This window comes from Tachysurus fulvidraco, chromosome 21, assembly GCF_022655615.1.
Source record: "Tachysurus fulvidraco isolate hzauxx_2018 chromosome 21, HZAU_PFXX_2.0, whole genome shotgun sequence".
In the NCBI taxonomy this organism is placed as follows: domain Eukaryota; kingdom Metazoa; phylum Chordata; class Actinopteri; order Siluriformes; family Bagridae; genus Tachysurus; species Tachysurus fulvidraco.
In genome coordinates, this window is record NC_062538.1 from 11,555,772 (window position 1) to 11,581,938 (window position 26,167).

General features: G+C 37.5%; 1 protein-coding gene across 1 annotated transcript in view; it reads left to right on the forward strand.

The window, feature by feature from the left end:
- Positions 1–2,846: 2,846 nt before the first annotated feature.
- Positions 2,847–26,167, forward strand: part of efna5a (ephrin-A5a) — a 59,600-nt gene continuing 36,279 nt past the window's right edge. Inside the window, exon 1 of the mRNA XM_027140021.2 lies at positions 2,847–3,798. Within this exon, the coding sequence (XP_026995822.1) occupies positions 3,674–3,798 (125 nt within the window). The 5' untranslated portion in view covers positions 2,847–3,673. The remainder of the gene's footprint in view (positions 3,799–26,167) is intronic.

The window sequence follows — 26,167 nt, forward strand, 5'->3', positions numbered from 1 at the left end:
ACTGAATAAAATGTGTAATCAGGGTAAAGATCATGTTTTCAATTGTTATTGTAATCAGTGTTAATTTAACATTTATGGAAAACGTCTCCAGTGTCAGTACATTGAAAAAGTCAGAGCGTTGAGTCTTCAGTCTTCAGGAGGAGTTTAATGTGTGGTTTATCACTGTTTTTCTTGCATGTTTTTCATGCTGACATTAAAAGAGAGAAAAAGAGCGGCCCGATGGTTACAAGGAAGGGGGGATTGTTTTGCATGTTCTGTGACCATAAATGTAACTATAATTTGTACGATATGTCACACTTTGATAAATGAAACATTGTTAGTGTTGTCAAATTGCTTTAGTATATGAAGAATAAAACATGCTGTTATAGGGAAAGAAATTCAGGTTTATAACAGGAACTTCACTGTTGATAGTTTTCCTGTAACAGCATGGCATGGTTTGTTTTATTCCTTACACAGCAGCCATTGTTGTGACTGTGTGGTATCAGTTTGATGTTAGATATTTTCTTAGTGTGGCAGCCAGTTGAATAGCCATTGATTAAATGTCTTTTATTAATTTAGTCAAGTAATTTAGCATTATTGTCAGTAGAAAAGCACAAGTTTAAAAATGTACAATTGTTTTTAAATGTAACTTTTGTAAATGTAACCAAAGTTGGTGACTATTGCCAATAGGATTGACAGCAACCGTTGGTGACTAGATGTGGTCGTGTCCAGCGATGTGACAATGATGAGAAAAGTTGCACTTCATGCAAAGATGGAGTGCCTCGGTGCAGAGACTACCAACAGGAGTGAAGCACATGCTGCTTCTCCTTCATCTGGAATGATATGATGATATTTCTGCCCCCCACTGATAAACGTTATTACTATGGCAACCAATAGTAGGACCACCTACTGGTCACTTCATAGAACAGCGACTGGCAACTTGCACAGATAAAATCACTGTATGTGTGAATGTGAGCTTTAGACTCATTTAAGGACACATGCTTTATGGTGTGATGTTATTTAGCCCCTTGTTGACAAGGCCAGAGAGAATCATGGCTTGAATTATTCACTAGATTCACATTGAACAGATGAAGCACAGCTTCTATCCACCCCAAACAGAAGTCTGTATAGACTATTGATTAGGGATGGAGTGTACCATCTCCACAGCAGGGTGGGTGTTGGGGTTGGGGTGTTATGTACGTGGGCTGAGTCATCAAGAAATATATTTGTTTTAGTTACATTTCTCAGGACTTTCAAATAAAATCCAATTAAATGAACCAAGTTGCTGCATTTGAATGACAGGATCATCTGAATGGAGGTGAGATCCCTTCAGTGTAAGTCAAGCTCCTTGTCCCTCTGTAGACGGAGTGGTCCATGTCTCCTCCTGTCCCTGAAGCCACTGTGGTTTATATGTTTTACTGGAAGCTTGTGTCAATCTGGGCATTTTGTCAGCCTGACAGCTTTTACTACTGTAAATGAGAGTACAGCCTGCAGCTCTTGTGTGTGTGTGTGAGAGAGATCTCTGAGAGGTTACCCACACGCACACAGATATATGTGCATGCTTTTCTTCAGGCTCCACTGCGGGGCGTGTGTGGGCTTCTCAGACCCCAAACACACCTGGAGGTGTCAGTTTCGGTGCTATGTTACAGCTCTGGTGAAAGGAAGTGATAAGATCTGGTGTAATCACAATTTTCAGCTCAGTGACACAACATGCGAAAAAAGAACACATCTAAAGATAAATCTTGACTTTGGTAATGATTATTTCTTTTGACCTACTTGTCTTACAAAGAGTGTGAATTCCATATTAGCTTAATCTACTGACAGGGAAAGAACAGAATAACTGTGATTTCTAGTACGCTCCAGTAACAATTTTAACAGGTTCTGATGTAACGTTACAAAAAAAACTGTATGTAATAAAGACTTCATGATATACTCAAATTCTTCACAAGGTTTCTCTAAGTGCTCTATCTAAAAACTTTTATTTTATGTTTATTTATTTAGATTTGATCTATTTATCTATTTATGTGTTTCTTCTCTTTCTTTTAACTGGATGTTTTTAGAATTATTTTTTGTAATATTTAAAAAAAAAAGATCTTTCATCAAGAGAAGGATAACACACAATTATGCCTCTTGTTGCAAGTGAGAATACCGTTGCTAGGTTAAAAATGGGCACCAAGCTAGAAGACAGCTTAATGCCTAATGCTTTTATTTATTATTTTAACCAACTAGGTCGATATTAGCACTTTTCTGTGGACAACAGCAAAACAAAGTCACTTCATTTGCATTTGTTTTTACTTGAATCAATCATATATATTGAGAGAGAGAGAGAGAGAGAGACAGAGTTAGAGTGTGTGTGTGTGTGTGTGTGTGTGTGTGTGTGTGTGTGTGTGTGTGAGAGAGAGAGAGAGAGAGAGAGAGAGAGAGAGAGAGAGAGAGAGAGAGAGAGAGAGAGAGAGATCCAGTTTAAAATTGTCATAAGGATTTAAAAACCACTGCTTGGAAATAAAATGTGAAAAACACTTTGAAAGCTTTGGCTTTGAGGGATCTAACACAGGGACACTTAGTAAAACTTAGTAAAAAGTCATTATTGTATAACTATGTTTTTCAATTATTGTTTCTTAATTTGTAGTATGTGTTCTCCTTGTTCTTACTTTTCTGGTCCCTCTTCTGTTTTAGTTTATTTTGAAATTAATGTGTATTTATTGACTATATGTTTCTATTCTTCTCTTTAGTGGAATTGAAAGCGAGATTATTCCGAAATGCAGGCCAATGTGGCCTAAAGGGCGCCCCCTCCCTCTTGCTTGCTCTCTCTCTCTCTCTCTCTCTCTCTCTCTCTCTCTCTCTCTCTCTCTCTCTCTCTCTCTCTCTCGCGTGTGGCTTTCACGCGCTTCACTCCGACCAGCTCCTGCGCTGCGCGTCACGCAGTTTCTCAGTACAGCAGCTCCGATTCAGTAACTTTACGCGTCTCAGGATCTGTAAAAGACAGCAGTTTCGCTCAGTACAATTCGGCGGTGTTTTTAAGACGTAACTCAGCGCTTTGCCTGGTGTATTTTTGCGGCTCTCTCGTTTGTTTCAGGTTCAGTTTGGAGGCGACGCGGAGAGCGAAACTGCGCTTAGAGAAAGGACAGGAGCAGAAAAGCAGGAGCTCTCCTGATCCCCTGCGTGTTTGTGTGTGTATGTGTGTGTGTGTGTGTGTGTGTCTTCATCATGCACGCACGGATTTGACATGTTTTCATTTCCAACTTTGTGAGAAGGCGCAGTATAAAATCATCCAAGACAGTTTGTCGGCACAGAAACAAGGAAGTATAAAGGATTGAGACTGAATCAGCTTTTATTTGTTGATTTGGGTGGATTTTGTATTTCTTGTTTCTCCAAGTAATCGCTCCTAGAAGGGATGCGCTTCCACTTCGCCCGGACTACATACTGAAAGCCGGCAGGCGCAGTCGCTGCAGCGGCGCTTTAAAGAAGCTACATTCACACCGTTCTCCTTTGGCACTATAACAGCTCTTGGGCATCTTCAGAGGGGGAACAGTTTATGTACAGACCTGTGGAAGTGTTCATCACGGAAAGGGTTGATCACATGTGATTTGGCTGCCGGTGCTTTTTGTTGTTTCACCTGGTGCTCGTTCCCCGGACAGACCCCGGTACCGCGTGCCCGTATCAGGACCGTGCTGCGCGCTTGAGGTTGTTGGAGATGGCTCCGGTGGGGACGCTGCTGATCGGGGCTGTGTTAGTGTGGGTGTCGGTGTTGGGTGAAGAACCATCCGCTAAAGCCGTAGCCGACCGATACGCTGTCTACTGGAACCGCACGAATCCCCGGTGAGTGCACGCGAAAACGGCAAATACACATTAGAGTTTGGGTTATCGGGGTTGTTCCTTTAACCCGAACACATGCAACGAATCTTACACATACTGAAAAAAAGAATCCACTACATTCTAAAGAAAGAACAAACCTTTCTGTTTTTACCTTTAAATAGTTTTTAGTATAAAGTGACCCTTATCTAATGATGCGCCTTAAATTATTTCTAAAGGTATGAATATGTGAACTGTATTAAATCCATGACTATTTGGTGTGTAGGAATCTTTTAAAAGAAGCAACGAACATTTATGTTTTAGGAATCTTTCCAATAAGTTTCTTTCTTTTTTTTTTTTTTTTTGGACATCCTGCATGTCTAGGCTCTATTCTCTCTACAAAATCAGCGCAGAGGCCTAATTAACATCTACCACATATTTACCATATGCAACTTAAACAGTATTATATTCTTTTTATTTCATCTCCTAGACTTTTTATACACATTTCATTTAGCAGCAGAATTACTTTCTCTTTATTTGCTATATACAGCTTTTGCTGTTATCCCAGCGTTTGGCATACAGTCAGAAAAAAAGAAAAGAAAAAGTTTGAAGCTGGCTTTTAAGCTATAAAGTCAGGGCTAGATCTTTTATACATTTACAGATATGAATATAAATGTAGAGGAATGTTTTTAAGTTTGTAAAGTTGCATCTTACCTTTAAAGGAACATTTTTTTATTGAATAAATTGTACCTTGCTATAAAACTGCTATACGGTCTTCTCCTGACAGTAAGAACCTTGAAACAAGGTCCCTTTAGGTACTGCAGACTATATTTACACAATTATTTACATTCACACATTTCTAATGACAAGAGGTTGCATGGTGAAGAGGACTCAGCAAAACCGCAGTCACTTTGTAAAGATCTGCAAATGTCCTAGAAATATTGGATGATACTTGAAGATATCTTAAAGATGCCTGGTGTATTATAACATTTAAGAGAAGAGGAGAGCATTTTACCATTTCATCATCTTCTACAAAAATAAATGAGTAAATTAGCTAAGAAATGAAGTGATTGGGTACAAAAATACATTTTAATTAGTTGTGATTAACAATGGAGCCAGTTAGCGTTACTCATATATCAATATAATAGCATCATAATACCCAAAACCTTTTCTTTTAAATAGCACAGAGTCTTATTTTGGTCCAGCAGAAGCACACACACACAAACCCTAGAGTCCTCATTGACAGTTTTGTTGTTCTAACGCAGCCAGGTACAATGTAAAAATGCTCGCTAAGACGCATCATCAGATCATTAAGGACTAATTATAAACCTAATGATGTTCCTCTACAATATTATTCCCCTATTTAGAAATATAAACCATGCACTCTTTATAATACAACACCCCTGTGAGATATTTATGTATATTAAAAACCCAGTTTAGTACTTTAAACACTTTAAACAAAAACCTGGAATTTCATTTAATGCTATAATGATACACGGCAGCTCAGATATGGAGTCAAATAAGAAATCACTTTTCATGGATCTTTAAAATGGTAAATTGTATAGTTCAGTGTGACGATATTTATTGGAGTTTTGTTTATAGACCAAATTTTGTAGGCTACATGAGGTTGGAAATGGTTTATCTGACAAATATAACTTTTTTGAGTGCAAATAAATAACTCTCTATGTGGCTGTGAAATAAAAGCAACATTTAAACCATCATATTAAACATCGTACAGCTCTTTTGCTTCCAGAAGCTTCAAATGAGATTATGTTTAGACTATTTTTCCCTCAAGTACATTAGGGTTAATTCATTGTTTTTTATTTTTTTTTGAAACATCTCCCTTTGACCTTGTGACATTTTAATCATCTGATTTTTTGTAATATCGGTGAGTCTGTGTAACTGTATAGAAGGATACCCTCATGCAGTACTGATGAAACACTGGATGTTATTGAAAGAGATTCTACATATTTTTGGATCTGATGATGTCATGTATGTTGTCAACAGAGTTTTTCCATATGCAAATTCAAGTATCTCAGTCAGGAATATTTCCATTTTAAGCTCGTTAGCTAAAAAGAAAAATAATGACAAACAAGGCGTCTACGCAGGAGCAGCTTTTACAACGATTTCGCAGTCATGAAAAATGTTAGCATTGAGTCCTGGTGCTTCTGTAAGTCTCAGTTAAACACTATTTTTTTTTTTCAAAAGTCCTGATGTTGAGTTATATGATATATTGCGATATTTGTAATATATAATAGAGTTATTGTATTCACTTTAAATATAGAGGAGTCTGAAGAGACAAGCAGGTTTTGAGGGCAGTGTCTGTGCTGCTGAGATTTATAGTCCAGGTGACATCAGAACTTTTTTCTATGGGTCCTTATTTGGGACAAGTTTCAAGAAGCATTGCATGTGTTGTACTCAGAGAAGGCATTTCCAGAGCTGTTTCCATGTACCCTGAATTACAGAACATGACAAAAATGACAAAACAAAGTTATACTTTTGATTAGTTTTAATCAATTGAATAGTGAGAAAATTCACTATTGCTCTACTGCAACTAATTAATAAAAAAAAACTGTTTTAAAATATTTCTTCTTATTAAACATAAAAAAATACCTTTTTTCTAATAGTGATATGGTAAAGTATATCTGTAACGAGGTAAATCTTGAGGTTTATGACACAGGAAAGTCTTACAGAAGAGACTTTGTGGTTTCTCTAAACATTACAAACTGCATTAAAAAAACTTAATTTCAAGAGAGATGAATATTGCCTTCTCCCTCAGAGAGAGTTTAAAATCAAGTGCATGTACTGAAAAAAACAACAACCAGTATTTGCATACAAACACCTAACTTGTGCTTAGTTAGGAATGAACTGAGTACATTCGTAAGTTACAATAATAAAATATATAACCACTAATCCTCCCTTATCCTCAATGTTTTACATTTTCATACCTATTATCATTAATGTTTTTTACTCATTGATTTGTTCATATTTGTTATAACAAAAAGTTTTGAATTCTGAAATTATATGTGAAAAAGAACCCAGCAAGTTCCTGATTTTAACATTAAATAAATGAACTGGCACTTTGAGAGAAAATCCTACTTTTAGGTTTCATTTATAAGGTATCAAAATGTATGGAATCAGTTGAAATGTAGGACTAGAGAGCAGCTTTTCTCAAACTGGGGTCCATGAAGCTGAGCCAGAGGGTTCTGTGATTATTAATTTAGTTGCAGTGATGAAAATTACAAGCAGTTATGATCAAAGTCATTATATTCATTGATTTGTTTTAGATTTATTAGCCTGTTTGACTGGTTTGTTAAATTTAATGGCTTTAATCCAAACTTCAGTAACTTGCCAATAAATGAAGTAGTACCGGCGGAATGTTCATGAATAAAAATAAAAGAAAAACTTTATAGCTCTTGTAAATAGCGGATGTATTATTGTATCATATTTAAATCATGAGGCTAATACCATAAAGTCAAAATCTGTGAAATTTGTTTGCAGTTAATTGGTCCTTGCCTGCTAAAAAGTTTGCTTGTAGAATGATTATATAACTCTGTAACTATCCCATTCTTCTTTTTTTTTTAAGTTTGGCCCTGAGAATGCATTGAAACTGGCAGTTGTAGTGTTCACAGCTCTTTGCAGGAGTCCATGGTTTGTTTCTGAAACAACTCTTCCCCATTCCCAGGTTTCTTGCTCAGTTGCCATGGGGCTCCTTCATCGCCCTGCGCCCTGCGCCCCATGCTGAGCGAACACAAAGGCAGAGGCCCGGAGCGGCCCCGAGCAGTGGTGCGTCCCGGCCGGGGGTTTGCTCATGAGAGGGGCGCATGCCGAGCTCGCGCATTTAGCACTAACAGCATCGGGGTCTGTGTTAACCATCAACGAAGCAACCCAGGGCCCTGGTTAGGGTGTAACCTCGAGGCAAACCTTGTCTCTGGGGCCGTGCACACACAGGGGTGTTGGATGTGTGTGAGTGTTAGTGGCACCCTGCCTGAGTTTTGTCTTGGCACAATGAGGCCCCTCTGGTAAATAAATGAGCTACTCTAAATGAATGTCTCTCATTCGCATTCATCCGCTCACCTAGTGGCCTAATCCAAATCTGGCTGATCTGAATAATGTAGCAGTGCTGTCTGTCATGACCTTGAGGCCCCAAATCTGGCCATCCGTCAGTCATAACCCCACCCGAAAGGAATCACGTTCTCTCCTCGGAAATCATCATCGAGAGCCACTGACACTAATGCTACATGCTATCAGCATGCCATTAAGCTCTTCTCAAAAAGAGTGAACAAAAAAAGTAAAAATAAATAAATAAATAAAAAGCGTGGACGATATGATGTTTTGATCTCTAATTATTAAGCATTTTGGATTAAAATTCTTGTATCATGACTTTTCCGCCTTCCATCCAACCCTTTAGCAGATCTGTAGCAGCTGCATCTTTGAAGGTAGCTCATTAATGTGCACAAATTACAGGCATTAAAAAAGAGTGTTACAAGAGATCAAATCTAAGATTTAGCCAAGCATGCTGTGAAATATTAATGCGTCTGTTTGGTGGCTGAATGTGTTGATGTGCATCAGAAGGGCTTTAGTTCGACTTTTAATATGTCTAATGATGTTTTAAAGAAAGAGATGAACTTCATTGTTTCAGTCTATATTATCAATGCCAGTGGGGTTGGATTTCATTCATTTTCATACAAATGGTAAGAACATGCTGTTTAACGTTACAGAATACACAGAATACGTTTATCTGCCATTTATAAACGGAATCTCTAGTGTCAGGGTTTGGTAACAGGGAATGCTGTTTGTTTTTTCTTTTCTGATATGGAAAAGTCTTAATGACAGAAAAGCTCCTGCTTTGCAGTGTGGCTGTAAGATTTTAAAACTTTTTTGTCATATTAGAGAAGAATGAGAGGCTGGTGACGGAATGGCTATATATTTATATTTGCTAACAAAATGATAACAGGAACAAACCAACATTAAATGTAGCTAAAAATGGATTGAAAGTATTTTTTTTAATAAATAAAAATTTGAATTATTGGTAGATTGCAGTGTTATAAGATGAATAAAAGACTTGGGGACTTTTTGTTGCACCCCCAATATTCGATTGTCATTTTATAGCAGCACTAATCAGAGAGTTTTATGCTTAAATTGATCCTGTATAAGTTGACATGGAATTTTTTTTTTCAGAAAAACCTAAATGTAGATAAAGGATCTATATATACGGAATAATCCCCCATGATAGTGTGATATTGTGTATAGTGAAGATGTGATTTAATATTTTTGCCGTATCACCGTACAGTACAGTGTAATGTAGTAAGAAGTGATTTTGATTTCAGTAAGTTTATTTGTTGGTTTGTTTAAATCCATAAAAGAACAAAAAATCCTAAAATTGATGTGATCTCATTTGATTCCCACGGCAAAATAATTTAACTGTGTGTTTGACCAACAGTGTGCATTTTGTATTCAATATTAAAAAATGAGCCTGGTGATTCATTAGGGGGCTTTTGAAAGGAAATGCTGAAATGAATGCTTTAGTTTTAATGCAAAAGTGTGTTTAAGCTCCGAGCCATTCAGATGCAAGTCACTCCCTCCCTCCCTCCCACCATCTCCCCCCTTTCTCCATGGTACGCTCTCACAGGGTTTCGGAGCTGTTAGAAAAGCGGTCGGTCAGGGCCACTTGCAATTACAAAATTTGGGTCAATTCAAGTTTTCCTCCAAAGTCTCCTGCTTCATTTTCACATTGGCTTGAGAATTGCGTGCTGAGGGAAAAAAAAGCCTCATTATTTTTTCTGACTCACTTCTTCCATCATGATTTAAAAAAAAAAAAAAAACACTTGTATTCTTCATAAGTTAGATATGTCGTTAAAGTAATCTTAGATTTCTGATTGATTTATTCGGTTAGGCAAATTGCTACTGGGATTTTTGCAAGGAAATCACCCAGTATTGACAAAGGGCCTTGTTTATTTATTGCTTCAGGGATGGATCGGTGGAGAATCAGTATTAAATTCCAGTCTTAATCTTCAGGGTGTTTGTATATGTGGTGCCATGGAAGCTGATACCTTCAGCCATCAAAGAGATCCATTAGATGGATCTAAGCACTCAACAGCTGGAGAGAAGGATCTTGGGAAGCCCGGCTCCGTTCCACAGTGCTGTTTTAATCCTGGTTAATTCTTTCCGAAGCTCTTGAGTGACAGATGTGAAACACTTTTTTTAATGTAAATCTGGCAGATTTATGGCCTGCATTGAACCACACCTTGGTTAAAACACACGTGTAGTGAGAGAACCGTGAAATAGTTTCCTATTGGATATCTTTTTAAAGCCCTGCTTGTTTGCATCTCATGAGTCTTCTGAAAAGTCCTCATATGTGTTCCTTGATGTTTCAGCTCAGTTTTAATCTCCAATTAAAGCACAAAAGCTCCCTCCTTTTCTGTGGTTTGTGGAGAGTCGATGTTGTAATAGCTACTCTGTGGTGTGTTTGGTGCTTCGTGAACATTGTTCATCAATGTTCAAAAATGTTTACCTGTCATTTTTTCTTTCCTGTGCCTGACTCTTTCCTGGAGGCTGCCTGGGTTGTGCTTGGATTTAAAAAAAAACATCCAAATACCAAATATTGACTGGGGTTTAGGAGCTCGGCCATGTCCCAGCTAGTGCCCAACCTGTTTGAAAGGCTGCCATTGTTCGTGGCTTAGTGGAGTTTTGCCAGGGCCTGAAGTATGCACGCTTGTACACATGGGAAGGGCACAGCAGGGCTTGTAGGCATACGGAGGGGCATAAAAAAAAGTCTGGAAGTGCCTCAGCCCCTAAAGACTAGAGGAAAAGGGAAGTGAGGGGCCAGGGAAGTATTGCCAGTGCTGGAACTTTCTCAAGGGACACAGGGTCAGTGTTGCCAGATTAGCTGAGATCATTGAATTCGAAAAGGACCTTGTATGATAGCGCAACAGTACCATGTAGATATTCTGATAAAGTAGGGCACAGAGAGTATCATGACATTATTACTACATTTAACAAATCCCTTTACCACCTCTGCAGCTGTTACTCGTTGTTGATGTTGATGATAAAATAGATAGATATTGTTTTCATGTTTCTTGCTAAGTAATACAAATTTTTAGATAACTAAAGATAAGTAAAGGTTTAACATCATTTGTATACGCATAGGTTTTTTTTACTGCACTACTGTTTGTGGTAATTTGTGATCTCAATATTGAAATACAATATTTCAACTTTCGAAAGTGAATTAGTCTAAAGGTGTTGAGGGAAATAAGCTGTGAAAAATTAGTAGATGATATCATTTCAGTATTCTATTTCAATGCATTCTACTTTCTATTCTTTCTTCACTTTTGGAAGGAATATTTGTATATATATATATGTATGTATATATATGTAATATATTCCGTTAGATACGGCTTTTCTCTAAAACGACAAGCTGTGGCTTTATTTTTCTTTCCCTCGAAAAAATGTGTTTTACATCATCAAATTGCTGTGGCATAAAAGCAATTAAACACATTGGAATAGGTTTTTGAAGAATAATAATCAACTTTGTTGTGTTCATTCTACATAGTTACAAGTATTTCCATCTCTTCACTGTTTACAACAAAGCGCCATAAAATGGTTAGTTAGTTTAAGATTAGGATCTCACTGAGGTCTACTTGGAACCTTTTCTAAAGTCTAAAAGGTATATTTGGAAAAGTTGTACCGGAAACCAGTGCATTTCAACGCTGCATCCCTGCACGGTGTGTCAAAAAGAGCCGCAGGGGAACCACACATCCTGCTGTTCAGTGACCCCTCACACCGAGAGCTCGCCTGACCTCTTACCTCCTTTTTTATTCCATCATGGCCAAACAGGATTGTAAGATGTAAGCATGTTCCAGTGAACAGTTATCTGAGACACAGCAATATTCCACAATATTGTTATTGTGGATGGCTAAAAATCTAATCACCACCACTGGGTTTGATTAAGCGGAATAAAACACAGCTGTCTATTAGAGGATTGCTTGAGCACTGCATGTGTGCAGCATTTCCACAGTGATGGAAATCCCATAATTCAGTTCACCAGATGGGCGTTTAATGGATGTTTCAAAAACGTGGCGAGCTGCTCGGTTGCTCCTGATTGAGATTTTTTTTTTTTAAATGTAAAAAAAAAAGATTTGATCTGGAAAATCAGTTGAAATGAAAGAGCTAAAAACATGGAGGTGATTTCCAGGATACGAGGATACGCTTAATAAAATAATTTGTCCCTTGACAAATTTGTAGCACTGCAGATATTCCCTTAAAGACGAAAAAAGCAGGATTTGTTTTGTTGCCTTAGTGATCCATCTCTCTCCTGGGACTCTTCTGTTTTTCATCCCTTCATGTTTACTCATAGTAAACTGCTCATACTTTCAGTTCCTCTTAAAAATGTGAGTGTTGAAATGGCTTCTTTGCTTCCTTTGAAGGTTTGGGTGAAGGTATTAACAGCAAGACTCTAAAGGGCTTAAGAGGTCATCGGCCCATTGTGCAGAGACACAAAACACTTCCTCTGAACCCCTTCACCCTTCTGTCTCTCCTCCACTGAGCCACAACCTCACTGGCCATTCATATTCATCAACCTCAAGCCCTAAAAACCCCGATAAAGTTCTTTAAAGGATCCTAAAGTTGGCTAAACCGGCTTGATGTGGAGTAGGAAAACATGGCATGCGCTAACGACTGCTCTGCACATTCAGCTGAGGCTAAAGCACAGGGCGAGAGCTCTTTGTTGCCCTTCATTATGGCACATTTAATCGCAATAGGAAATAATGATGGAGGCATTTGTCCGACAGACTAAGCTAATAAAAATGAAGCTACTTGGCAAGAAGAAGTAACAGAAGGAACTGCTCATTGTCGAGCTCCTATGTGCCTGTCATTGGAAACAGGAAGTAGGAAATAAAAACAACTCAGGAGTGAATAATGAGTAAATACCAAACACTTCTATTGGGTTCATTTGGATGAGAGGGAGATTTTTTGGTATTTATTTTTGACATTTTTGTAAGTATTTGAGATTTTCTTTAAATTAATATGGAGATGTTTAGAACATAAACAAAGGAACCATCATCATCATCATTATTATTATTATTATTATTATTATTATTATTATTATTATTATTATTATTATTATTATTATTATTATTATTATACCATAACCACTATATTATGCACTTGCTGCTTATTTCACTTGTTACATGCCAAACTGCTTTTCGTTGCCTTGTACTTGTACATGTGTAATGACTTGTTGAGTCTAATTTAATCTAAAAAAGATCTAATATACATAATAAAAAGTTTACTAATTTCTTCCTGATTTGTAGTTTTATTCATTTCTTTAATCACGTTCTCTATCTAACATCCACAAAAACCTTATTATGGCTCCACAGACTGTATTAGTCAGACTGTAACCACGGCAACACACATAACAATTCAAAAAGGTCATGTGTTTATGCTTTTTGTTGCCCTTGTTACTTAATTACAAGAATTAATTACTTAATTGAACCTGTTTTCTTTAAAAATAAGTGCAAACATATGCATTTGGCTTTTGAATACCGTTTAAATCGAGCTTAGACAGAATGTCAGAGTAAATCAGGATTTAACGCTATATGTGTCTGTCATGTATTTTAGATCACTTACTGCTACTGACCCTGCTACCTTAGTGATAACTTTGTAACGTGTTGTTTGCGTTTCCATAGACGTAAACTTAAGAGCGCGTGGTGATGAATCTCCCCTATCTCATAATTGCTATAATTGCAAATTGACATGAACTCACTCTAAGACCAGAGAGAGATAATTACACCTGCTGAGATGTTGCTATAGCAACAGCCATATAATTCTAGACTGTTGATATGTATTGTAATTGAATGTTAACTAAATAAAGTGATCAGTGCTGATCAAGGAGGAAGCAAAACATATGCAATACCTCTCATATACATTTTAGATATCTGGATTCTCGGTTTGTTTCGTGGAACAGCGTTTGAAGAGATATTAGATTAACTCTTCGGCTTTTATTCTGCTCTGTCTTCCATTTTGCTGAATCAGCAAAAACGCTGTTCCTGACAAATAACATCAGGGTGACATGTTTTTTTAAAAGTTTATTTTGGTAACTGAGGCTTTTATTGTGATTAAAACATCTCAGAGGGAAGTGTAGTGTCATTTTTTGTCAAACAGTTCATTAAAACGTAATTAAAAAGCGAGCCGCTGCACTCGAGTGCCGTGTTGTGTGTGTCATCTTTTACGGAAGAACTGTACACTCTTGTTTAAAGCCCAGCCTGAACGTCCCACTGTTTCTTACTCTAATTTTCTGAATAAAGTAGTTTTAACTTGATAAAGAAAAAAAAACTGCTGTAATTAAAAATAATCTGAATTGTGTGTGAGACCATTTTTGTAGTGAACTGTTTTTTTTTTTGTGAATTACTAACAAAATTTAGGGAAAATCTCAAGCATTTTCCCTGTCATATTTGAGTACAGCTATGGGATAAATTCAGCAGTAAAAAGGTTTGCTATCAGTTTGAGCCAACAAGCCTTCACAAGCAGCGTCAGAAGAAAAACCAGGTCAGGACGTCAATTTCGGGGTGGACCTTTTTTCTTGGTTCTGTGTTACATTTGGCTCGAATTTATATTCAATTTTTGTTCCATTTCTGGGGTTGTTTTACATCTTTATGATTAACATGTGTCAGTTTAACGCTAGAAGATATCACGGCATATTAAATACAGTATTTATTATTTTCGGAGTGAAATACTTTTCTTTTATGAGGACAGAGAGCGATGAGGCTACGCACGCGAGCAGCCATTTCCTAACTCGCCTCCATTTTGTGTCCTGTGCAGAGCTGCGTTTTTTTTTTAAGGAACACCAGGAAACCAAGTTTAACTTTTTTTTTTTTTGCTGGCAGGACTCACACAATATTTGCCAAATTTGAAATATTATTCATGTCCCACTTTGGATGCTGCTGTGAAATTTATCGAAATAACAAAGAATTTCGTAACTTTGCACCGTCATGTGTCATGGAAGTGCCAGCATGCTGCTCGGTTCTGGTGTCCTGGCACTCAGATCTCTGGTAGAGGGAGCGTGCACACTTGTCCTCCTCCTCCTTCTTCATGCCTGTGTGCGGGCCTGGCCTCAGTTATTCTTGTGCATAATTGATGGAAAAGTTAGAATAGCAGAAGTAATGCGATGAGAGGGTGCAGCGAAGCGGCAAGGCGGCCGAGCGCAGAGCTAAGAGGGAGATCGCGTGCGTCGGGCACCAAACACTCGCAGCCGAAGGACAGGGCATTTGGAGTAACAGGTCCTGACACTGAGCTGGAGGAACGTGTCAGCATGCAGTCTCTCGAGTCTTGCTGTTTTTCAGTTAGCAATACATACAGCATATCATTCTCGTCAGTCTGGCTTGGCTGAAAATAAAGCAAAGTGGCAGTGTCAAAAGATAGAGGGAAATAAGGGCTGTTTTGTGATAGCAAGCATGGAGTGGGTTTTGTCAAAGGGGCTTTGTACAGGTGTGTCAGCAGTGTCACGTTACAAAGAGGTGCTAATGAGCAAACACCTCGGCTTTGTCCCATTAACAATGGGGGCGAGAAAGACGCTAGTCAGGATCGTCCTGCTTCAAAGCAGCCTGGCTCACGCCCTGACTTTCACAAAACCCTCCCTCTGATTCAATCTGGCCTGCAACTGAAACTTGACCACAGTGATGACAAAGCAGTGTGTGGAATTAAATGATGCTGTTGGACAGACTTCCTAATTAAGTTCTGCTGTATACTGGCTCCATTGTCAAATTCCATTGTCAAAATCAATTTCAACCAAAAAGTATGGCTATTTCACATAGAGAATACAAACAGTGTACCACATGGGACCATTTTTTGGGTATCGCTGCTCAGACTTTTTTTTGCTTTTTTCATTTTGACTGAATATTAGCAGCTACATCAGTACCTAGACGATCACCAAAGTTTACTTACAGGAATTTTATCACACATATGAAAACTACTAATACTATATAGTTCTAAACTCATCTTTAACTAACTAACTTGAAGTAATAAAGATAATTATTAACGACACCAGCTTCAGGTTCAGACAAGTGACCACTAACCAAACCATCTAAATGAACTCATGAGAATTATAGTAAAAATATAAAGGATTCTATTTAAATGAACGTACCTGGCAAACAGTTTCTCAACTATTTCCACCAAAAGTTAAAAAGAAAACAGAAAATTAAATTCATAAATTATAACAAAATGTATTAAAACACACTCCTTACACTCACATTTGTACTTATAATATTAATTATTTTTTAATCAATACATTGGGGAAGTCTTGGCCTAATGGTTAGAGAGTCTGACTCGTAACCCTAAGGTTGTGTCTAAGGTTCGAGTCTCGGGCCGGCCACGACTGAGGTGCCCTTGAGCAAGGCACCGAACCCCCCAACTGCTCCCCGGGCGCCTCAGAATAAATGGCTGCCCACTGCTCCGGGTGTGTGTTCACGGTGTGTGTGTGTTCACTGCTGTGTGTGTGCGCACTTTGGATGGGTTAAACGCAGAGAACAAATTCTGAGTATGGGTCACCGTACTTAGCCGTATGTCACGTCACTTTCTGAAATAAAAAACCCTCATGATCATGATCCTTTAATAATACAAATACAAGATTGCACGTTATTTTACAAATATATAGTCAATAATAATAATAATAATAATAATAATAATAATAATAATAATAATAATAATAATAATAATAATAATAATAATAATTTTGTAAGAAATTTTGCAGGAATGGTTCCGTAGTTTGATGCAATAAAATAAAAACAGGATTATTTATTTAATTATTTTACCTTAATTTTTTGTTTGTTTTTTTGCAATGATAAACAAGAATTATCACAAAATTTTGCATTATTTTGCATTGTTTGCATTATCTGGATGTTTTCTTCATGTGGCATGTGGTTCTTTAAGCACTGACACATTTCTTCTTTGACATTGTGCTAGACTCTAGAGTTCTGTGTAGATTTCCATAACAAAAGCCAGAACCTCTTTGGAAAGCCAGAACCCTCGCCAGAACCCTGTTTTACTAACAGTACAGAGCGCTTTAAGAAACCAATCAAAATGGCAGTCAGAAGGATAGATTCACATTACAGAGATTTAGATTAAGAGAATAATATTTGAAACAAATTTGATAAACTGTAAAATTGGATGAACATTTCAGTGTAAATTTCCTGAGAGGTCAGAAAAGTGAAGCCATCTGTTATGTGCTGAAATATTGCACTCTGTGAAGGAAAAATAAGTAGTGAATGCGCTCAAGAAACAAATAGAGAAACTTTATGCTTTACTGCAAACACAAACACACAGACACTCTCTCTCTCTCTCTCTCTCTCTCTCTCTCTCTCTCTCTCTCTCTCTCTCTCTCTCTCTCTCTCTCTCTCTCTCTTATTATTATAGCAGCTAATGAATGCTAGGTTGCTCCTAAACCTAGCTACCGTAACCATAGTAACCAAAGATAAACCTTTTATTTTTTGTATGTTTTTTTTTTAAAATATTTTTGGGACCCTCGCACACAGACTCACACACTTACACTTTATTTAGTAAAAAGTTCATTTTGTGCTTGTGTTTAACACCACAACATTTTTGTGTGTGTGTTGTAGACAAATATCATATAATAACAACAACACAATACTGAATACACTGTAGGTGTGTAATTTAGTTGGGAAAGAAAATAAGAACAAAATAATGAAAACCTTTTAACCTTATCTTTCTGTCAATCCAAATGTATGCTTAAACCATATATTAGATAATATTAAAAAAAGCTTGAAATTTAATAAGTGTGTAAAATACTACAAGTTCTGATCGGTAATATAATTTATACTGACCTTAAATGTTGTAATATTCTTGTAATACCAGAGGATAAAATTATTCCCTCATGTAAATAAATAAATAAAATAAATAAATAAATCTGGCACAACTAGATGTTTGAGCGTGTTTAGTTTCTCATCTCGGCATTTCATCATGCGAATTTTGAACCATCAAAGCAGCAGTTCCTTCTCATGTAAAAAAAAAAAAACAGAAGGTAATACTTTTCAATTTATTCGTATTATTTTAATTGATAAGAGGTTAAATACAGTGATAGCACTGAGCAGTTAACATATGATTCACACTTCTTCAGACACTGGCTTTAATTAGTCTCTGAGTGAGCGAGCTCCAATTATAAGAAGCAGACTGTAGTTTATAGATTGGAAAGTATGAAGTATGTAAATAGAAGTAGGTGAGCCATATGGTTCCTTGGTGTTTATGAACCTGTCCTTTCTGTTCTGTTTTCTGCATTTAAAACAGATAAATGATAAATGTGCACAGCCACAATATGAAATGTTGTATAATTTAGATAAATATATCAGTTTTTTGATAAAGCTCTTTCTGAGTTACCTCAGAAAGTTTTTCAGAAAAAATAAATTCCGCATTCTGTTTTTTTTTCTTAATTTCTTCTACTATATTAAAGTCTGTCTGCTTTATTATTCTTCACATCTCTGCTGTATCGACTTGCCCTGAAAATCAATTATACAATGTACTGTTCTAATCAAATTATCACCAGTGCCCATGAGGGAAGGCTGCCTACGTAGGCAGCATTTTTAGCAGGTTTTGACCGCTCAGTAATGAAGAGTCTTGATTCAAATGCAGTATGAAGATAGACATTGTATACCTTTAGCTTTTTTGGATGAATTTGTTTAACAAAGGTTCTAAATGAACCACTTCAGAAGTTAAAAATAAAATTTTGTCAAAAATAAAACCCAAAAAAACGATTTTATGCTATTGTATATTCACTGACACTGAGGGGTTAAAACCTTTCTATGACTCTCTGTTATGTCCTCTGTTATGCCCCTCTGCGCATCAGTAATGATTTGAGGACCAAAGTGAAAAGGGTAATAGTGCACTGTATGCGTGAGCAAGGCTTCAGTGAGAGCTCGGGTGGTGAGGCTCAGGCACGCAATGCACATGGGACACACAACATGCATCTACTGCACAGCCTGCATGCATTGTCCGGCAAAAACGCCTACAACATTATTCCTCTTTCCCTGAGTGGCACTGATGGAAAATGAATTGTGGTATTTATTTCAGTATTGTATTATTTTCTCAAGCACTCACCCTTTAATTATCAAATTATCCGCTTTGTTTCATTTTGCATTTGTATCATCCTTCAGAAATTCTCCTGGATGCTGGAAAAATCTTATTACGAGTGCACACTTTTCTTGAACTAGGTCACACAAATCGGTGGGAGTGGTCTGAAATGTCGACCAATAGACACTCAGATATAGTCTCTGCAGATGTTAGGTGACCAATCAGATTTGAAGAGAATAAATATAGAGCACATGATTGCTTTGCTCGGGGTTTTATAGAAAAGTTCATAAACTGCCAGCTGCTCCCGGGTTCACATTTAAATGTTGAGATGGTCTGAGTGTAAGACTGAATGTGTATCCTCACTCTGACATACTCCCTCACTCCTGAAGACCTTTCGCTCTATGTAAGATGTGCCTCTTTTGCCGTAGCTTCTCCACCAACACAGAGCATGCGTGGGTTTAAGGTACTGAAAAACCTCTTGGGGAAAAAAAAAGTGAAATAAATAAAAAAAGACGGCCCACATTTACAGCCGTGTACGAGATGAACATTTACGTAATCAGCTGTGGGAGTTTGTAGTTTGTGTAGCACAACATATAGACAGTCATTAAAGCTTTTAATCTTTTATTTTGGGGTGTTAAACTATTCAAAATATTTTGTTGGAGTTTGTTGAAATTTTTAGGTTAAATGTTCCCAATAATTTCTTCCTCTCACTGCTGATTCACAGCTGCATTGTAAATATTTACAGTTTTTTTTTCTCCAGCAGTAATTTTCAAACTCTTCTGCACTGTTTATATCTTTTTAATGGGAGTCATGTAAATATATTGCTTCAGTTATTGTCAGCAATGTCACCTCCAAGACAATGACCCCATCAGATTTGGGTCCTGAACAGCAATTTGGTGCTGGAACACCAGGTTTTCAACATCCTTTCAGTCCGGATCATAGTAAAAGGAATTCTTTTGGTTCATTTGCTATTTGGTTTGGTTTCTGCATAAAAACAAACAAATCCAAAGCCAAAAGCTTATTAGCTGAGGGATGTATAGGGCTGAACTTTTTTCATCTAACTTTTTTATCTAATTTTTTTTTGCCATCTAAAAAATCACCAGATCACAAAAACTTCGGCACTAAATCAGTAATTTGCTCATTATATAAATAGCTACTTTACACCTTTTTTTAACTATCACATTTCTTAACTCGCCATTTTGTTAGTGCTACAGCTCTGTCCCTTGTCTCAGTTTTATAACAGCAGCTCACACCATGGCTCCATTCTCTAAACATTGCACATTCTGGGACTAGGAGCAAGTATCCAGATGCTGGAATTGGTGTATCAGTCCTTCTAGAGCCTTCAATTTTGTTATGGCTGCCATTATGGCCATGAAATGCGTTATAAGGCTGACTATCAGATATCTGAGGGATAAAATGATGCAGTGCACATTTGGCCAGAATCCAGGTTCTGTTCTCAGTGTTCTCAGCCTCTTTTACCTGATCAGATGCTACTTCAGGTCACTTCTGTTCTTATACAGTGAGGGTTGTCATTTGAAGTTGCTGAACTTTCATGTTATTAAGATTCTTAAGATTTTTTTTTTTTTTAAGAGATGCAAATGGGGAGGATCTGCAAAGGATATATATTTGTATTTTTTTTTAAAACATGATTTACATACCTCTAAAAATAAAACAGGAATTTTGTGGCACATAAATATACTTTGTTTAAAATTAAGTATAAATGTCTTTTCAGGTTTAATAAAAGAAGAAAATGTTTAAACAGTAGAAAGAAAATATGTAATTGTCTATTATGGCAATAAAATAACAAAATATTTAAAAAATAGTATATTTTAAATATTTAAATAAATTTAAAATAATCTAAAGAAACACGGAAGAAATGAAAATCTACAAAAACAAACAAACATTTATATCCTATATAATTGATATTTCTCAATCCTTTATTATATAAATATATACATGCATATTGATGGCTATATCCCATACACATACTGAGACTTTTTTGCTCCGATTCTGGGTATGATCAACATTCAGCATGTGAAGTATGTAAGACAGTGCAGTTTCACAAGCGGAGCAGAGGGATACCATTGAGCACAAACATTATTAAATACAAGATATGAACTACAATAGACATGGCAATAAATACACTGTGGCAGTGAGAAACATGATCTACGGTCGGATCCGCTGTGTACGGATATAAAGTGGCTATGCGATTTATTTAAGTTGAAATCAGATATCGAATTTCCGTCCTCGGGTAACCCTGCTGAACTGATAATAATCAGCTTGTGCTTTTTTCTTCCCAGCAGCCTCTGCAAGCACCCAACCACACTTACTGTTTTCTGTACGGTCCGTGACTCATGTTTTTTAATTATATCACTTTCCTCGTTTTTGCAAGTCCTGTTCTTCAAATTACTGCTGTCTTGTTTTTTCGACATCACTTCCTGTGTGTGCTTGATACGGCACAGAGATCGGCAGTGAGTCCAGATGCTCTACAGAAGATTGCGAGGGACTGCATGATTTTAATTTGAGTCCCCGATCTCGCACAGTCGAAAGTCCCTCGTTTTATTTGTGGTGGAAACATGGGAGCAGACAGGGTGGAGACTAATGCTCTAGCTAACATCACTAACAGCGCACATTGCTCTGCTATTACACTTATCAGATGTCTCACGTCCTGTTCTGTGTGTTTGCCTTTAACCCTTTGTGACCTACAGAAAACTTTTATTTTTTTGTGGGCTCTTGTGTTTTGTATGATTATAGTACAAGGCCCTGATTTAATGAGGTATGTTGCTCAATGAATGAAGGAATTGCTGCTTTAGGACAGCAATTTTTTTAACTGATATCTTTAGTTTTACGATAAAGAAACTGCAAGACCTAAATATCTCCAAGACAGAAATACTATGCTACGATCTAATCTAGGCAAAATTTCACTAAATCAGACAAATATATCTAGCTAGACTAGACACTAGATTTCACTCTGCACTGTGCACTCTAGCGTCTAGTATATACATTTTAGAAAGGTATTGTCATCTCAAATGGAACACGTAGTTTACACAAGTATAAGCCATTTTCCAGTCAAATGGTAAATGTGGACTTTAGAAGAATACAGTGAATTTAAATATATATAGCAGACAACATGGTCTAAATTAAAAGACATTTCTAAGATGACTTGTCCACAGCAGTGTTGGGCATCTTGAAATTGTTTTTCTCATTTAGCATCGGCACCCCGTAGCCTTGCCCCTCTTCCTCAACATATGCAAAAATCTGAGTGTTGAATGCATGAAGTGTCCAACAATTCTCTATTTTTTTTTCCTCGGTTAAATAAGCATCATCCAGCTACTTGAAGTGCACTTCTTTTTGTTGGAATTTTCACACTACTCACATTATTTATACTACACAATGGTGTAGAATATTTATGATCTGAAAAGGCATCTTCAGAAATCAGAGTAATGTAGTTCATTAAAGGTGAACTATATCGGAGAGTTATACTATGACCGACGTCAGCTCTATTTCTAATTATTAGGCAACAGTTGAAACGAGTTGCAGAATGCAATTAAGTAAATGACAAAACACACAATTAAACAAAAGTAACTGGTAAGGTGTCTTTAAGGACTGTCCTTGGGTCACAAGTATTTACTGGCTCCATTAGAAGCAGCTCTATTGTGTCGACTTCAGCCCAAAAAGAGACGAGTGGCGACAGCAGCTTCAGACCTCATTAAACAGTCTACATGCGATTTAATGTGTGTGTGTGCATTTGTTGTGTGTGTGTGATGGGAAAAAGTGAGAAACAGATAATGCTGTGTTATTCACCACCCACATAAACAGACTAAGACAAACAAAAGCACTGATTCATTTGCATTCATTTCACTGAAAACAGAAAATACTAATTAATTGTTTAGGTTTTTCTTTTTTTGTCTCAGGACTGTGTTCTACAGAGCAGACTTGTTAGCCACACATTATCTCAAGGAAGCTGTGCTCCAACAACTTCACACACACACACACACACACACACACACACACACACACACACACACACACACACACACACACACACACACACACACACACACACACACACAAATATATATATAATCTTAATAGATCAGGAGATCAGGACAGGAATGTAAAGCTTAGAATGATGAGTAATGATGAGGCGGATGAGTAAATGTGTAAAAACAAGCATATGTATATATAACAGAATGTAACACATAACATAGGAATAATAATGGCATAGGAATAATAATCAACGTAAGGAACAGCTACAAATGTAAGTAGCTTGTTATCAAATAATCTCAAATAATTACTTATATTAGTGATTTTAACCCTTATTTGATGGTGTGTCCACTAGCTAATGTACAATCCTGCTTGAAGTACTGAGAGAAACACATATGATTTAGCTAACAAAAGGATATGAAATATGTCTGTATATGTACATCTTTAAGTCAAAATGTAGAATTGTGTAGTGATCTGGGGCTCTTGCCATCGCCCAGAGTCGTGTCCAGGTTATTCTGATTCACAACATCAGGAGCTAGGAAGCTGATAGAGACGCACCCTACGACGCAGACGGACATGAACCCTATTACTTCGGGCTTTTCTTAAACCGAGACGATAAACAATTCTGTTCTTAAGGACAGAAGAAAGAAGCAGAAGCTGACCCCATGGCGGTGTTGCAATGTTAGATCCTGAGGTTTATGATCCAGGGTCGCACTCACATCCTGCCCCATACCGTGCAGAAGTGCATTAACCCCCACGAGCGAAGAGGCTCCAGCCTAAGCTAATCGCCTCTCTGCTCTGAGATGTTTATGACGCATTTAGAATGTTTTATGTGTCTTGAAGCATGTGCGCCAAATCTCACTGATTATCCTGAAGTAATAATTCATGTTGATTCGTGCTGATTTTGGTTCGGGTTTAGAAAGGACACGTTGAACCTGAAAAACGAAGCTGTTTTTCTTTGCTTCACTCCCTTTTGAAAAAAAAAAGTACAATACGTGTCATATTTCTGGAAATTCCACATTGTTTTAATCTGGATCATTTCTTTCAGGTAAATTTGTAGACAAACCGACTGAATGAGCTGCTTAGTGTATTACTTACTCAGATCGGTTTTGTTGGTGGATAGAGCAATTATTTATAGTACGTTCACTTCATGCTGAAGTTACAGTAATTATGAGATGACAGTTCAGAGCTGCCGTTTTAAGTCATTTGTCTATTCGTACTCAGAAACGACTCACTATAATAGATGAAAAAGCTAAAAAAAAAGATAAAAGCATGTTAATCGTGCACTTGCTCTAATCCTGTGTTTTCTGCTGTCGTTCTCTTGTTTGTTTTAAGACAGAAAATTCAATTCTATCTTGTTTTAAAAAATGTAAGCTGTAGATTTTTTGCTCTACAGCTTTCCCATATTTTAATACTAAAGAATGACAGAGAGTTTTGAATTCTCAGAGCTGAAGTTTACATTTTGTGGTTTCTTGGGAACATGACAAGCTGCAGGTTCATTTTGGTTTTTAAGGAAGAAAGGAAATGAGAGGCTGGTGAGTGAAGCATTTATAGCTGTTGTGATGAAAGTGATAACACAAACAAACCTGTTAACAAACCTGTTAACTCTAAACGGATGAAAAGAATGTGTCATTGTTACAAGAACTAAAAATGATTCTTTTTTCAGGAGGGTTACTTTGATTCTTGACATATTGCTTACATGCGGCTTAGTGGTTATTTCAGTTTGCCTCATACCCCCATGGTTGGTGGTTTTATTCCCCTGTCTGTCCTGTGTGTGTGGAGTTTTTCTGCAAATTTCTCTGTGTGTTTTAGTGGTTTTCTCTGGGAACTCTGGTTTCCTCCCCAGTCCAAAGACATGCTTTGTAGGCTGATTGGCATCTTTAAATCGCCCGTAATTGTGCCTTGCGCCGTCCCATTAAATTCAGGCTGAATCGTGCCCAGCGTCTCCTGGGAACGTCTCCAGGCTCCCCCTGACCCTTTGTAGGAAAATCAGTAGAGAAAATAGAAGGTTGATTCTACTACAACTGATAAAATACTTTGTTCAGCAAAATATTCCTTTTTATTAAAAAAAAAAAATTGGGTTTCTATAGGTTTTAAAATCAGTCCTCATAGTTAAGCACTTGCGGCCTTAAATCATACTGATGATGTGAAGGGGTTAAGAGCGATTTAGATTTGTCTGGGCAAAGAACTCCTTATCCACTGCCCAGTGTTGGCTTTTAGTGTGAGGTCATGTTGGGTTTATTTATGGAGTCGAACTAAGTGTGTGTTTGTGTGTGTGTGTGTGTGTGTGTGTGTGTGTGTGTGTGTGTGTGTGTGTGTGTGTGTGTGTGTGTGTGTGTGTGTGTGTGTGTGTGTGTGTGTGTGTGGTAAGCCAGGTCACTCTTCAACAATGTTAGCTGCTGGCGCTCCTCGAATATCCGTGCATGACAGAGAGATTTGCAGTGTCAGGGAGAAGTCAATTCAGTCTTAAACAGTCAATGAGCTCTGAACAAATCTCTCCTACTGGCCTGCGGGCTGTAGCCAATTTACCTCCTTAATATCACTGCTCTTCTTTCTGTTTTTATAATGAGAGGCTAGTTTTTACTCATTACATCCCTCAACTGTACGCTGCCACAGAACTCTATTCACGTTACCGACTTAATGGTGCTTGTGTCGTGTTAATGAATCTGCAGATACCTGATAGCTGAAGTAACCCGAATGCTGTTTGTTAACACTCACTTTCCTTACAGTGATTAATGAGACGGAGGCACATCCAGCTTAGTCGTAATCGGCACCTTCTTCAATTCCGGGCTTTCTGCACGCAATGACCATAAAGGCAGCCTGGATATAAATGAAGTGAGAATGGAAAATCAGACAGCGATCACACAGGTGCTGAAGAAGGCCATGCTCAAGCCTCAGCTCATCCCTAAACCCTCCAATTACAGAGCACACAAACACCACAGAGTTACCCAGAGGAATCTGCTGTCGTTTAGGTGTTAATTGAATTGCAGCATTTGTCAAAATCTGAGCAAGACAGAAGTGAGAGGAGAGGAGAGGAGAGGAGAGGAGAGGAGAGGAGAGGAGAGATGAGAGAGGAGCCTACTCGTACCCATGACTGCATAAAACCCACAAGTCATGCTGGTGATTTGAGTGAAAAAGTGCTAACTGTGTGATATCCGATACCCTGATAGTGACTCATGTGCTGCACTCTCCAGAGGCTCTTCAAATGAAATGTGTGTGTCCTGTTAAAATGTTTGTGTGGAAACACCACTTAGCCACTTATCCAAATGATTAAAAAGTGCACGGTTCTTCCTTTGACCTGCCGTCTATTATAGACCGCTGTTTTGGTATTTAC